This window comes from Portunus trituberculatus, chromosome 17 (genome assembly GCF_017591435.1).
Source record: "Portunus trituberculatus isolate SZX2019 chromosome 17, ASM1759143v1, whole genome shotgun sequence".
NCBI lineage: Eukaryota > Metazoa > Arthropoda > Malacostraca > Decapoda > Portunidae > Portunus > Portunus trituberculatus.
Window position 1 is genome coordinate 32827525 of NC_059271.1, and position 12500 is coordinate 32840024.

The 12500-nt window shown below is 45.8% G+C and overlaps 1 protein-coding gene across 1 annotated transcript in view; it reads right to left on the minus strand.

Moving 5' to 3' along the window:
• Nucleotides 1-12500, minus strand: part of LOC123505024 (nephrin-like) — a 109138-nt gene that overhangs the window by 49543 nt on the left and 47095 nt on the right. Inside the window, exons 4-5 of the mRNA XM_045256036.1 lie at nt 3919-4098; nt 2250-2384 (exon numbers count right to left, since the gene is read on the minus strand). Coding sequence (XP_045111971.1) covers nt 2250-2384; nt 3919-4098 — 315 coding nt within the window. The remainder of the gene's footprint in view (nt 1-2249; nt 2385-3918; nt 4099-12500) is intronic.

Here is a 12500-nt window from a genome sequence, read left to right on the forward strand (position 1 = left end):
CATAAACCACTGCTAATGTAAATCAAAAATCGTCTAATCACTTCACACCCCAAACTCGTGGTAGAAATGTGTCCCAATACTGAAGAGGTTAATTTGTCAAGGCCTGTCTGTATCTCCATGCTCGTCTATCTGTCCGTCTATTACTTTGCTACCCTCTGTCTCTACGCCTGTCTGCAGATTTGTTCGTCGATATTCCGTTTCGTCTTTTCTGTCATATTCTTTAAGTCATTCCCTGTTTCTTTAACCCTCTCTCTCTCTCTCTCTCTCTCTCTCTCTCTCTCTCTCTCTCTCTCTCTCTCTCTCTCTCTCTCTCTCTCTCTCTCTCTCTCTCTCTCACATGGCCGTCACTATCACACAGGTTTCCCACGCAGGTGAGGCAGGGAAGGCCACAGAAGGTGACGGGAGAAAGAGGGCTTCGGTGGGAGCACTAGTGGTGGCTTCTCACTCAGCGGGAAGGTACAGCTGCCGAGAGAGTGAACAGGAGAACGAGGTGGCGAAATGGCAAAAGGAAGAGAGCGACGAGTAAGCGGAGGCGGGGAAATATGAAGGGGAAATAAATACAAACAAAGAAATCCTTGAGTTTGCGTATCATAAGGTCATTTGGTGTAGGTGTTGTGTACGTATCGAGTTGCTGTGACCAAATAACGTGTAGAGAGTAAGGATGGAACGCCAATATATTCCTCCCAGCACACATCCTCCCCTTCCTCCTTCCACCCCCTCCTCGCCTCCTCACTCCGGTAAACATGCCTCCAGGAAAAATGAGAAAAGAACACCATATCTCGTGTAAAGAGCGGGAGTAGGAAGGGAAAAGATGGCGCTGGAAGAGGAAAAGGTGGAAGAGGATGAGGTGGAGGAGCAAGAGGAGGAGCGTGGTGACGTGTGTGTGTGTGTGTGTGTGTGTGTGTGTGTGTGTGTGTGTGTGTGTGTGTGTGTGTGTGTGTGTGTGTGTGTGTGTGTAGATCAATGTTTTACAGGATATGTGAGTGAACAGCAGTTTGTGGAGCAAGAGTAAAACTAATCGAGGTGTTACGTGTGAGTGCATCACATGACATTAAATATAAATCTGTTATCTAAAGAATTCATGGACCTGTGGCTCTAAAAATATACATGCAGGCTAGCATTAAGCGGGTTTACTGTGCATGTACTGACTCTATAACTGCTTGCTCTCTCCAGTGTTCAATAAATCAAGGCATAAAGCAGCGCCGCTTCCCGTTACCTCCACACCGTCATTTCTCTTCCACTCATCAGCCTGAGCGCCACGGATATTTCCCAAAGCCTTAAATTCCCCCTTGAACAAGATCGATTCCCGCAGGTTTTTAATCCTTTCATTATCTTTTGCATTTTAAACTTGCTATCCTCTTGCATATTTTAACATCTTTAATGTTTACATAATTCAGGGACCAGAATAATTTTGCCGCACATTAAAGGTGTGCTCATTACAAGGCTTCACAATGTTCAAGAGTTCCTCCTAACCACAGTTTTTAACAGTTTTTAAATTCCCAGTCCATCTACTCGCTCCGACACCCTCGCTGTGGAGTTTGAAAACAACACGGAAGATAAATTGAGTGTCATTTTTTTTCTCACTTTTCCAAAGGCGATTGGATGCATTTTACTTCAATTTCTTTTGAATTTTATATGCATATCTATCACGCATACATACATATACAAGCGTCATGAATCCATGTGTCAGCACAACGCTTGCAGGGCAATTTTAGTATTTGCCTTGCCTACATCAGGAATTACTCACCGGCGTCTGTGATGAGACACAGCTTCCTACTAATTTCGTGCGCTCACGTGATATATGTCGTTAGGACGCATAACAAATAGCAGGGAGGAAAGACAGGAAGGGACGGGGTTGTTAGTGTGGACGTGGAAGTCACGCTGGGTGAGGCAGGTGAGGGAGGTGAGGGAGGCCACGCCAACTAGTGGGAAGGGAGGACACACAATGGCAATGGTGACACAAGTTGGGTCAAGTTGCAGCTCCGCCACGAGTATTCTCAAACTCATGTGAGTTTGTCAAACTACTTGTACATGCAGGTACGAGACACCCATCTGGTCCCGGCAGATCAAGTTGCTTACCTGGTTGAAATGAAGCACCTACATGATGCCTTCAGGCACACGGGACCTCTTCTGAAAACGGTATTATGAATGATCGCGAGGCATGAGAAAACCACCATTTGCCCACAGGTGCAAGGCGGCTGGCGGGCACACAGTGGAGGCGTAAGGTACTCACCAGGAGGGAGGGGCACCGTCCCTGAGCCAGGTAGCTGTGGGCGCCGGACGAGCGTCCTTCACCACACAGTCGAGGGTTAGCGAGCCGCCCTCAGCCACCACCACCTCCTCTCCGTCGCTTCGCTCAAGGATTTCAACACTACGCGGGGCCACTGGAAAAACCAAGGCAATAAACAATGTTTGCTGCGGCGGTAACGGAAAAATCCAAGGCACAGCAAGAGAGGGAAAGGTCGCTCCTGTGAAGGTTAATATAATGCTAATGGATGCAGTGCCGAGATGGAATTTTACACTCAGTAGTACGCAGAGGCCACACGGACTCAAGGCCCAAGGAACACGTAAGGCCCATAATAAGGGTGGCCAAGGATGATTACACGCCACCCTAAATTATACCACGGCGGCCATTACCTGGTGGCAGCACAGATATTAAAAGAATAGGCTTACTAATAATTACAATAACAGCAATAACAACAACAATAATGATAATAATATTATTATTAATAATGATAATAAAAATAATGATAATAATAATAATAATGATAATAATAATAATAATAATAATAATAATAATAATAATAATAATAATAATAATAATAATAATAATAATAACAATAATAATAAATTATAAATTTGTCCATCGACAGAAGAGAGAGAGAGAGAGAGAGAGAGAGAGAGAGAGAGAGAGAGAGAGAGAGAGAGAGAGAGAGAGAGAGAGAGAGAGAGAGAGAGAGAGAGTGTGTGTGTGTGTGTGTCAGTCTGTTTATCTGTCTGAATTTGTCCAGTGTGTGTGTGTGTGTGCTCCTTACGAGCCGATTTAATTTCTAAGAAGACTCGAAGTTCTAAAGCGTAACAGAATCCGATGAAAAGGACTTGAGTCTAAGGTTGTGGCGGCGTCGCGTCCCTCGCCATCTTGAGGCAAGGCTCCGAGCGTCCCGGCGGCAGAGAAAGAAGGAGGGAGAGATGGAGGGATGGAGGGATGGATGGAGGGAGGGAGGGAGGGATGGAGGGAGGGAGAGAGGTGGAGGGTAAGTGGCCTCATTCTGTATCGCTCGAAGTAACCTGAGGACTACTTCTAAAGGCAGCGGTGGAGCACATTCAGGCGCGACACAAGAAGGAGGAAAATAAATGAAACTCCTGTATAGCTGTAATCTGTCCTCTCCTTTTTCCTCATGTCACAAACCTAAAGGGAAAGTGGGAGAGGCAAGAGAAGAAACAGGTGCATCTTAGAGTCCAGGTTAGGTTAATATTTTATGCGCCATACAGTGCTCCACCTGACTGTCTTTTTGTGACGTTCGAGTAAGGTCATCATCGCACACTGCAATTTCCACTCAGGTAACATTTCCACTCACGACGGCCCTTCATCCATTAGTAAAAGAGTTACATGTGAACTGGGAACATTTTTGATGCCAGTTGTGTTCCTTTTGCACTATTCCTTCTGCACGGCACGTCTTCACTACTCCCACGAACCTACACAGTGCAACAACACTATTCCAACTCTCCACGGCCCTCAGGCACGCCATCCACTCTCTCAACCCCGGCAATCAATCGACCCACTCCGTATTCTCCATCTCACAAACTCTGTCCCCCACAATTTCCCCTTCACACATTTCCCATCTCAACATTTCCCTGAACATTAATCTCCTTCATCCCCGACCCCTCCACCCGCGGCCCACACACCCGCCGACTCACCCAGCACGGTGACGTTGGCGGCGGCCCAGATGGGGCGGTTGGAGGAGCCGGGCCCCACCTGGCACTGGTATTCGCCGTCCTCTGTGGTGGTCACGCCGCTGATGAGCAAGTGGTGTTGACCGAGAGCCGGGCGACCTAGGTAGCTGAAGCGAGGGTAGCCCGGCACCTCCCGCTCGAACCCTGAGGAGGAAGAAGAGGTCAGTGGGAGGAAGAGGTGGTCAAGGGTGGGCGGTCAAGGGTGGGTCTGAAGGATGGAGGCGTGTCAGTGGTAATTAACGGAGAGAAATGGGTCATCAGGATTACACCTGTAAGGGGAAGAACGATCAGATATGTCCCTGAGGAAAGGTAGGGCCGACATGGTGGTCCTGGAAAAAGAAGGGTGGTCAAAATTACAATTACGAAGGAAGGGGTGGTGGTTGGTGTCCCAGAGGAGAGGAAGGCTAGCAGTCGGTTGTATCTCTGGGAGGGAGGAGAGGTCAGTAGTGCTCGGTGAGACGACGCCTGAAGGAGGAATGGAGAATCAGGTACAATTGCGGGAAAATGGAAAAAGCTTTAAGTAACACCTGCAGGGGGAAGACAATGAGAGAGAGAGAGAGAGAGAGAGAGAGAGAGAGAGAGAGAGAGAGAGAGAGAGAGAGAGAGAGAGAGAGAGAGAGAGAGAGAGAGAGAGAGAGAGAGAGAGAGAGAGAGAGAGAGAGAGAGAGAGAGAGAGAGAGAGAGAGAGAGAGAGAGACAGACAGACAGAGAAAGAGAGAAGAAGGGTGGTCACTAGCACAGAAGCAGTAGAGAGATAAACACCTGGGGAGGATACAAGCAGCAATACTTCCTTTGTACTCCACAGGAAAGAAGACAGGATTAGTGGCATCAAGGAAGGAAAAAAAAAGAATAAAAACATTATAATCCACACCTCGCTTACACTCTCACTCTCATTCATTCCGACGTAAGAAGACTCCGGTGGGTTTCCTCGCAAAACAAACACACACACACACACACACACACACACACACACACACACACACACACACACACACACACACACACACACACACACACACACACACACAAACCTTACGTACGTTACCTCCTGTGACGTGAATGAAAATGGGCTGCTTCAAGGGGATGCAACTTTCGTCTGGATTTTTGTTCACGAGGTAATGAAACATGGCAGCAAGAGACCGTAGGGTATGAAGAAACAACAATAACTACCTAGAAGCCGTGGGTGCGTCAAGTTAGCTTCGTGAAATCCTCTTACCTGGGCGTAGTCAAGGAGGTGGGTTGAATTTCCTTTCACGGGCTCCTGCGTCACTATCATATATTAAGAAGTTGTTATTGCGAGAGAGAGAGAGAGAGAGAGAGAGAGAGAGAGAGAGAGAGAGAGAGAGAGAGAGAGAGAGAGAGAGAGAGAGAGAGAGAGAGAGAGAGAGAGAGAGAGAGAGAGAGAGAGAGAGAGAGAGAGAGAGAGAGAGAGAGAGAGAGAGAGAGGACTAGGAGGGCTTTCTGTATATATAACGAAGTCATCTGTTAATCTATTTACTACTGCGAAATATATGCATGTGGAAGAAGAAGAAGAAGAAGAAGAAGAGAAGAAGAAGAAGAAGAAGAAGAAGAAGAAGAAGAAGAAGAAGAAGAAGAAGAAGAAGAAGAAGAAGAAGAAGAAGAAGAAGAAGAAGAAGAAGAAGAAGAAGAAGAAGAGAAGAAGAGAAGAAGAAGAAGAAGAGAAGAGAAGAAGAAGAGAAGAGAAGAAGAAGAAGAAGAAGAGAAGAAGAAGAAGAAGAAGAAGAAGAAGAAGAAGAGAGAGAGAGAGAGAGAGAGAGAGAGAGAGAGAGAGAGAGAGAGAGAGAGAGAGAGAGAGAGAGAGAGAGAGAGAGAGAGAGAGAGAGAGAGAGAGAGAGAGAGAGAGAGAGAGAGAGAGAGAGAGAGAGAGAGAGAGAGATAAAGCGCCCCACAGTCACACAGGCGGAGACAAAATCAGATCTTGCCAAGAATAAAAAGAAAAAAACAGGTACAGGAACAGAAAGACTGAAGAAGAAGCGAACGTGGAAGATGACGAGGGAAATCTGGATCCAAGCAATGTTATTTAGATTCCGTCCCTTTCCTGGGCCGCGCTGGCTGGCTACGGATCAGAGAGGCTGGCGAGAGAGAGAGAGCACTGACTTCTGGCACTGTTGTCTCTCTTTCTCTCTCTGCTCAGCTTTATATCTCGTGGTGGCGGCGGTGGAGGCCCGGCAGTCAGTGGGGAGGTTTTCTCACCCTCACGGTACGACACACGTCAGGAAATTAAAAGAAATTCGCAATCTTAAGACAACCGTAGCTGAGAATTGGGATGTCTAAACCAGCCTCGCGTTGTCTTTCTACTTGGTTCGCCGCAGCTCGCTTCTTTTTTCCTACTCTCTCTCTCTCTCTCTCTCTCTCTCTCTCTCTCTCTCTCTCTCTCTCTCTCTCTCTCTCTCTCTCTCTCTCTCTCTCTCTCTCTCTCTCTCTCTCTCTCTCTCTCTCTCTCTCTCATTCACAATCACTCTCTCTCTCTCTCTCTCTCTCTCTCTCTCTCTCTCTCTCTCTCTCTCTCTCTCTCTCTCATCCTGACCTACCTTCCTTCCTTCCTTCCTTGACTTGCGTGTGTATTGATTGCGTGTCCCGCGAGCGCCGTTTCTTTATCTGTCTAAGAGTCGAAATATTATCCTCGTGAAGGCCATTACCACTACTTGTGCCTCCGTCTTCCCTAAACTTTTTTCTCGGTCCAACATTTCCTTTCTTCAGTTCTGTTAATTTCACCCCGCTCGTGTTATTTTTTTTCTCTCCCTCTTCCTCTCTCTCTCTCTCTCTCTCTCTCTCTCTCTCTCTCTCTCTCTCTCTCTCTCTCTCTCTCTCTCTCTCTCTCTCTCTCTCTCTCTCTCTCTCTCTCTCACTCTTTCTTTTCTTTTCTTTCCTCCTCGCTTGGTTTCGTCCTTTGTGCCTGCTTTTGTATCACGTTTAATTTATTTGTAATTCCCCCGTCTGCTTATCCGTGTTTCATTGTTTATGTGTATGTTCTTTTTTCTACGAGATCTATACTCTTCTCATTCATTTCTATTCTGCTGCCTTCATGCATTTATATTTTCATCTTTCTCCCAGCGCATGTGTGTAATAATTCCTCCTGCAATGCTTCCTTCCGCGTGTCAGCATCGTCAGGACCTCTATCCTTTCCCTCCATGTGCGTGTTTGTCCTTTCGTCCCGTCAGTCCTCAGGTGGTGTGGGCTGAACCTGCCTACCAGGTGGCAGCGCCTTGCTGGAGGCTTAATTAATCAACACAGTGCCGCTACTACACTCCGACTTCTCTGCCGCCATTACCGTTCTCACTGCTGCCTGCCTGCCTGCGAGTGTGTGTGTGTGTGTGTGTGTGTGTGTGTGTGTGTGTGTGTGTGTTGCTGTTGTTGTTATTCATTTGCTAGTTTGTCGGCACAGTTTATTTTTCGGCGGAAAGTAATGGCAACTCTTACTAAAACTGGACGCAAACTGATTGAACTTCATTTATAAGGAGCGATGGCGGAGGGAATTTAGGCGTCAGGTGGGGAAAATCTCCTTAAATGGGAGGAGAAGAAAGGAGGAAACTTTCCCCTAAATCCCTCGTTCCAAAGTCCTCGGGAAGTATTTCTTGGGTTCGTGTGCAGAGAGAGAGAGAGAGAGAGAGAGAGAGAGAGAGAGAGAGAGAGAGAGAGAGAGAGAGAGAGAGAGAGAGAGAGAGAGAGAGAGAGAGAGAGAGAGAGAACGGAGGGTGACCGAGAGAGGGAAAAACAAAAAAGAAAAATGGAAGAACGAAGGTGGGAATAGGAAAGTTGTCATGGAGGAGAGAATTTCGAGCAGCGTGCGACAAATTTATCTACACATTTACGGGGCGGGCTTGTTCGTGTGTGTGTGTGTGTGTGTGTGTCCAGGTATCCTACACTCCCCCGCACAACGGCCCACTCATTTGTTCCCTAATCCCCGTCCAGTGAGCGAATACACCTGCCTAAAACTGAATTACTAAGTCTGAACCTGCATCGTGTTTGTATAATGTCCCATACTGTTAACATTACACGTAAATACTGGCTTGTCTTTTTTTTTTTTTTTTGTCTCTCCCAACGGTAAATAACTAGTTCAGTCCTGGTAAATGTCAGGCAGCTTGCGCGACATTCAAGCAGATGTTCTCATACGGCACATCATACTTGTAAAGCCTGTTGATTAAAAGTGAAGGAGTGTTTGAGCGTTTGATAGCAACCCACGCAAGGCAGATGAAGGTCCTCGTCCCCTGCGTGCATGACGAGGCGGGGAGGAAGCTGAGAGAGAGAGATGAAACCCCCGCCCTTGTGTCTGCAGCCCAGCGAGTCACGGCACAGGTGTATTTATCAAGGATTCTGCCACTTCAGACTTCATTCCACTTAACAGAATTTTATCAGCCATGAGATTCCTTCCTCAACCCCTTCAGTACCATGCCGCGTTTTAATATTCATTTTGCTTACTATTTAGTGATTTTATACGGCTTCAGAAACTTATGTGGGGATTAAAATAGTAAAGACTCTGGCCATTAATCTTTTGATCTCCATAGATCCCTCCTAATACATACAAGATCGTCTAATCATACCAAAAAATCATGGTAAAAATGTGTCTCAGTATTGAAGGCGCTAAATCCAATGCACTATGAATGATCTCCCGTGCGAGCCACTGTCGTCTGCTGCGCCGCGAATCTTTAAGCAGGAAAGAAAGCGAAAAGATTGATAGAGATATCCAAGGTACACAGGGATGCCTCGCCGCGGGGACTCAAAATGTTTCCTTTACTTTAGCTGTCGGTCGTCACAGCGGCCAATGGAGAGAGAGAGAGGAGCTGTATCCCTGGTGGTGATGGTGGTGGTGGTAGTGCTTCTCCCACGGCGGCCAATTAGCGTTCAGGTAACCATACGCTTTAAAACATTCCAGACACTCATAGCCATGAATTAATTTTTTTTCAGGGCCTCGAAATAGATACTCGAGGGAACTTGAGGCGCCACGAAGTAATAAAACAGGTAACGTCATATTCCATTTGAAAACTCGGGGAGCAATTTTACGTCTACACAAAAGGCCAGGAAGAGGAAAGGAGCGTTTTACATTCCAGCGTGCCACTAACTCACGCATGAATGAATACAAAACGAATAAACAAACAAAACAAGTAAATGTAATATAAACATGTGTACAAAAGCCTTAACAAATATGATAAAGAAAACTAATGTCAAACCATTTCAAAACTTGCGACATGGGTGTAGCATTGCCGCCGCTCATTGCCACAGGCCGGGTGGTGACATCATGACACACGCTGCTGCCAATTAGTATATACGAGGGCGGTGTGGACGCGTGGCCCATCACACTCACTGCTGACTACTCACCCCACACGTCGCCGCCCCCACGACAATATCCGCACAATAACCACCACAGTGCGCACATTTCATTTGACATGTTCAATGATACTGGAATTCATATTCACGTCAAAGAAAATATTATTACAAAAAAAAAAAAGAGGGAGAAAAAAACTTCAAATTATGCAGGTGAATAATCCGACAATTGGCAAACAATGTTATCTGTTTTGCAACTCTGAACGGCAGAGCAGAACATACGAGAAAAAAATATATATTGTGTGATTTTCATGCAAAAATATTACCATCGTGTCCTTTTCATGGCAGAATAACAAAAATACACTGAAAGAACAGAGAGAGAGAGAGAGAGAGAGAGAGAGAGAGAGAGAGAGAGAGAGACAAATAAAGGAAAAGAGCAGAAGTAGGAGACTTGTTGGTCCATAACGAGGATATTTGTTGATCTACGTACTTAATGCTACTAAAATCTCCCATACGGGGAAACAAAATAGAAATAGAAGCAGACTCGCACGCTGACCTTTTCTTGTACAATCCGCCTGCAGAAACGAAGGAAATAGAACACGAGAGAGAGAGAGAGAGAGAGAGAGAGAGAGAGAGAGAGAGAGAGAGAGAGAGAGAGAGAGAGAGAGAGAGAGAGAGAGAGAGAGAGAGAGAGAGAGAAAGAGAGAGAGATTCGAAATACAGGAGAAAATGCTTAATGTTGTATCCGAAATATATGCTTGGATCCATTTTCATGTGTGGCGGAACAAAACTTTACGGCATTATTTCCTTGCAGGTTTCCTTCCCCCCGGAACGGAACAGCCTGAAGCCCCAGTAGCCATTATCGGAATGGAATATGAAACCAGTACAGCTCTGCTCGTCATACACCAACATTAAACGCCTTTTCTATTCCTTAAAATGGGACATAAAGCTACTGGTGCCCTCGTCAAAATGAAACACGAGCATTCTCTGCACTTCCTCCCTTAACACAAAGCTGCAGTATTGTTTCCCATTACGTCCTTGCAGCGTTCGTTACCCCTCCTTGATTCCTTTCACAAGCAAATAGCATGCAACACAACACGCACAGTTTGCCCTTCTCGACGTCAGGAAAGGGGCTCACAGTTCACTCTACTCCTGCTGTCCGTGTCACTTCCTCATCGAAAGAAACATACACCAGAAAAGAAAAAAAAAAAAAACAACCGCAGAAGTCTAAAAAAAGTATAAAGTCATAAATGCTCGAATAAAAACTGTGAACAAAGGCAACTTTAAACGTCGCCATTAGCAACGAGAAAGAGACGGTTTAACTCACTCATATTTCTTCCCTTTATTTTTTTCCTGTCTCTCTCTCTCTCTCTCTCTCTCTCTCTCTCTCTCTCTCTCTCTCTCTCTCTCGTTCTCCTTCCATTTCTTTTATAACTAGAATTACGTGCTCTACTGTCCTTGCCGACTATACACCACGCTGCTCACACCACCACGATCACAGCGAGAGGCGACCACGACGACCCCAAGAGTACGTAAACTGGGCGTGTAAGTGTGCGTAGGTGTGGGTGCTCGTTATGTGACAGCCTCTTTGCAATGTTGTTGGTAATGTTATTGGGTCACGCACGTGCTGACATTATGAACGGTCTCCACTGTTTTTCTTCTTCTTTCTCTTTTTCCTCGTCTGCTTGTCACTGTCTCGCTCTGGGTGTTATTATAAATATACTCCGAGAGGCGCTGGTTTATGTTTTGTAGTGCCGCTCAGTTCAGTTGTCCATTACCGCGTGCTCGTAAGAAAATGATACGTTGTGTAATGGTGGGAGAGAGAGAGAGAGAGAGAGAGAGAGAGAGAGAGAGAGAGAGAGAGAGAGAGAGAGAGAGAGAGAGAGAGAGAGAGAGAGAGAGAGAGAGAGACTCCTTTCAATACATCAGTTCCATGTAATTTCATTCTTACAGTGTATATTTGTCACTGAAATCTCAAAGTTGCTGGGTTGTTGGGCAAATGAACACACACACACACACACACACACACACACACACACACACACACACACACACACACACACACACACATTTATCTATACGATGACTGAGGAAAGAGTCAGGCAAGGAAGCTAAATAATTATTTTTATGCACCGCCTGTGAGGGCTGGCTGGCACTGACGTCATATCACTCAAGCCGAGACTACCGCCACCTCCGCCGCGACCACACACACACACACACACACACACACACACACACACACACACACACACACACACACACACACACATTATAATACTCAAGTAGAAATTCTGACTGCTGACTTTTGCGAGAAATGTAACAAGAAAGGAGAATTTTGTTTTGTGCCGCAAAGGAAACACTGCAATATGATAATTCGTCAAGTTATCTAGCTCTTTCCCTGTTCTCAGTGTGCATTTTTCACCTGTGTTTCACCTATCACATTCAGGTTTGTCAATCTAATCAGAGTAATGCACTGCACTTCCTGTCTCTAGGTGGAAGGCGACGCTCCGAACAAAACTCACAGAAACACTTCAAGAAATGGACAAGAATTTTTCATTTAAACTTACTTTTTTTTCGCATCACTCTACTGCTAAAGGTATTAATTCCTGTCTCGGTATGGGCTTGTAATCAACAGCATTTTGGAAAGAACCTATCTCTTTCACTGCTTCTCAATCATCATCTCAGAATAGTTGTAACAAGCACTCACACATAATGAATACTACGTGACGGATGGAGAACAATGTGTGAGTGTACAGGAAGGAGGGAAGCTTCAACGTACACATAACAAGAAATAGCCAGAAATGTGTAAAGTGAAACAGAAAGGAGGGAGGACAGCATTGCAGAACAAAACACCACGATGAAAGCATTACATGATGACAGGACGTATAGCAAGGAGTGGTATAGCTTCAATAAACAGTTAAACATACCATAACCTGAGAAGAAATGCTTTGAAACATGAAGAGTTTGACAGAGGAAGGACAAACGAAGGAAAGAAGGCCTAGACAAGCCTCCGAGCGATAACCTCCTTCCACATATATACATGAAAGATCTGAGTCGCCTCAGAGAACCAAGTGGTACAGTGGAACCATGCATATTTTCGGGTCCGAGGGGTCTTCAAGCCCACGGGTTCGAATCCTGTCCACTGTCCAAGTTTAGGTAGGGCTTCCTCACTCGGAGCAACGGTTTCCTAGCTGGTGGGTTTTGAGATAGGAGGTACCCCCAAAAAGTACCCCTTTATCCCAGAAATTCCCGTGAAAAGCCTA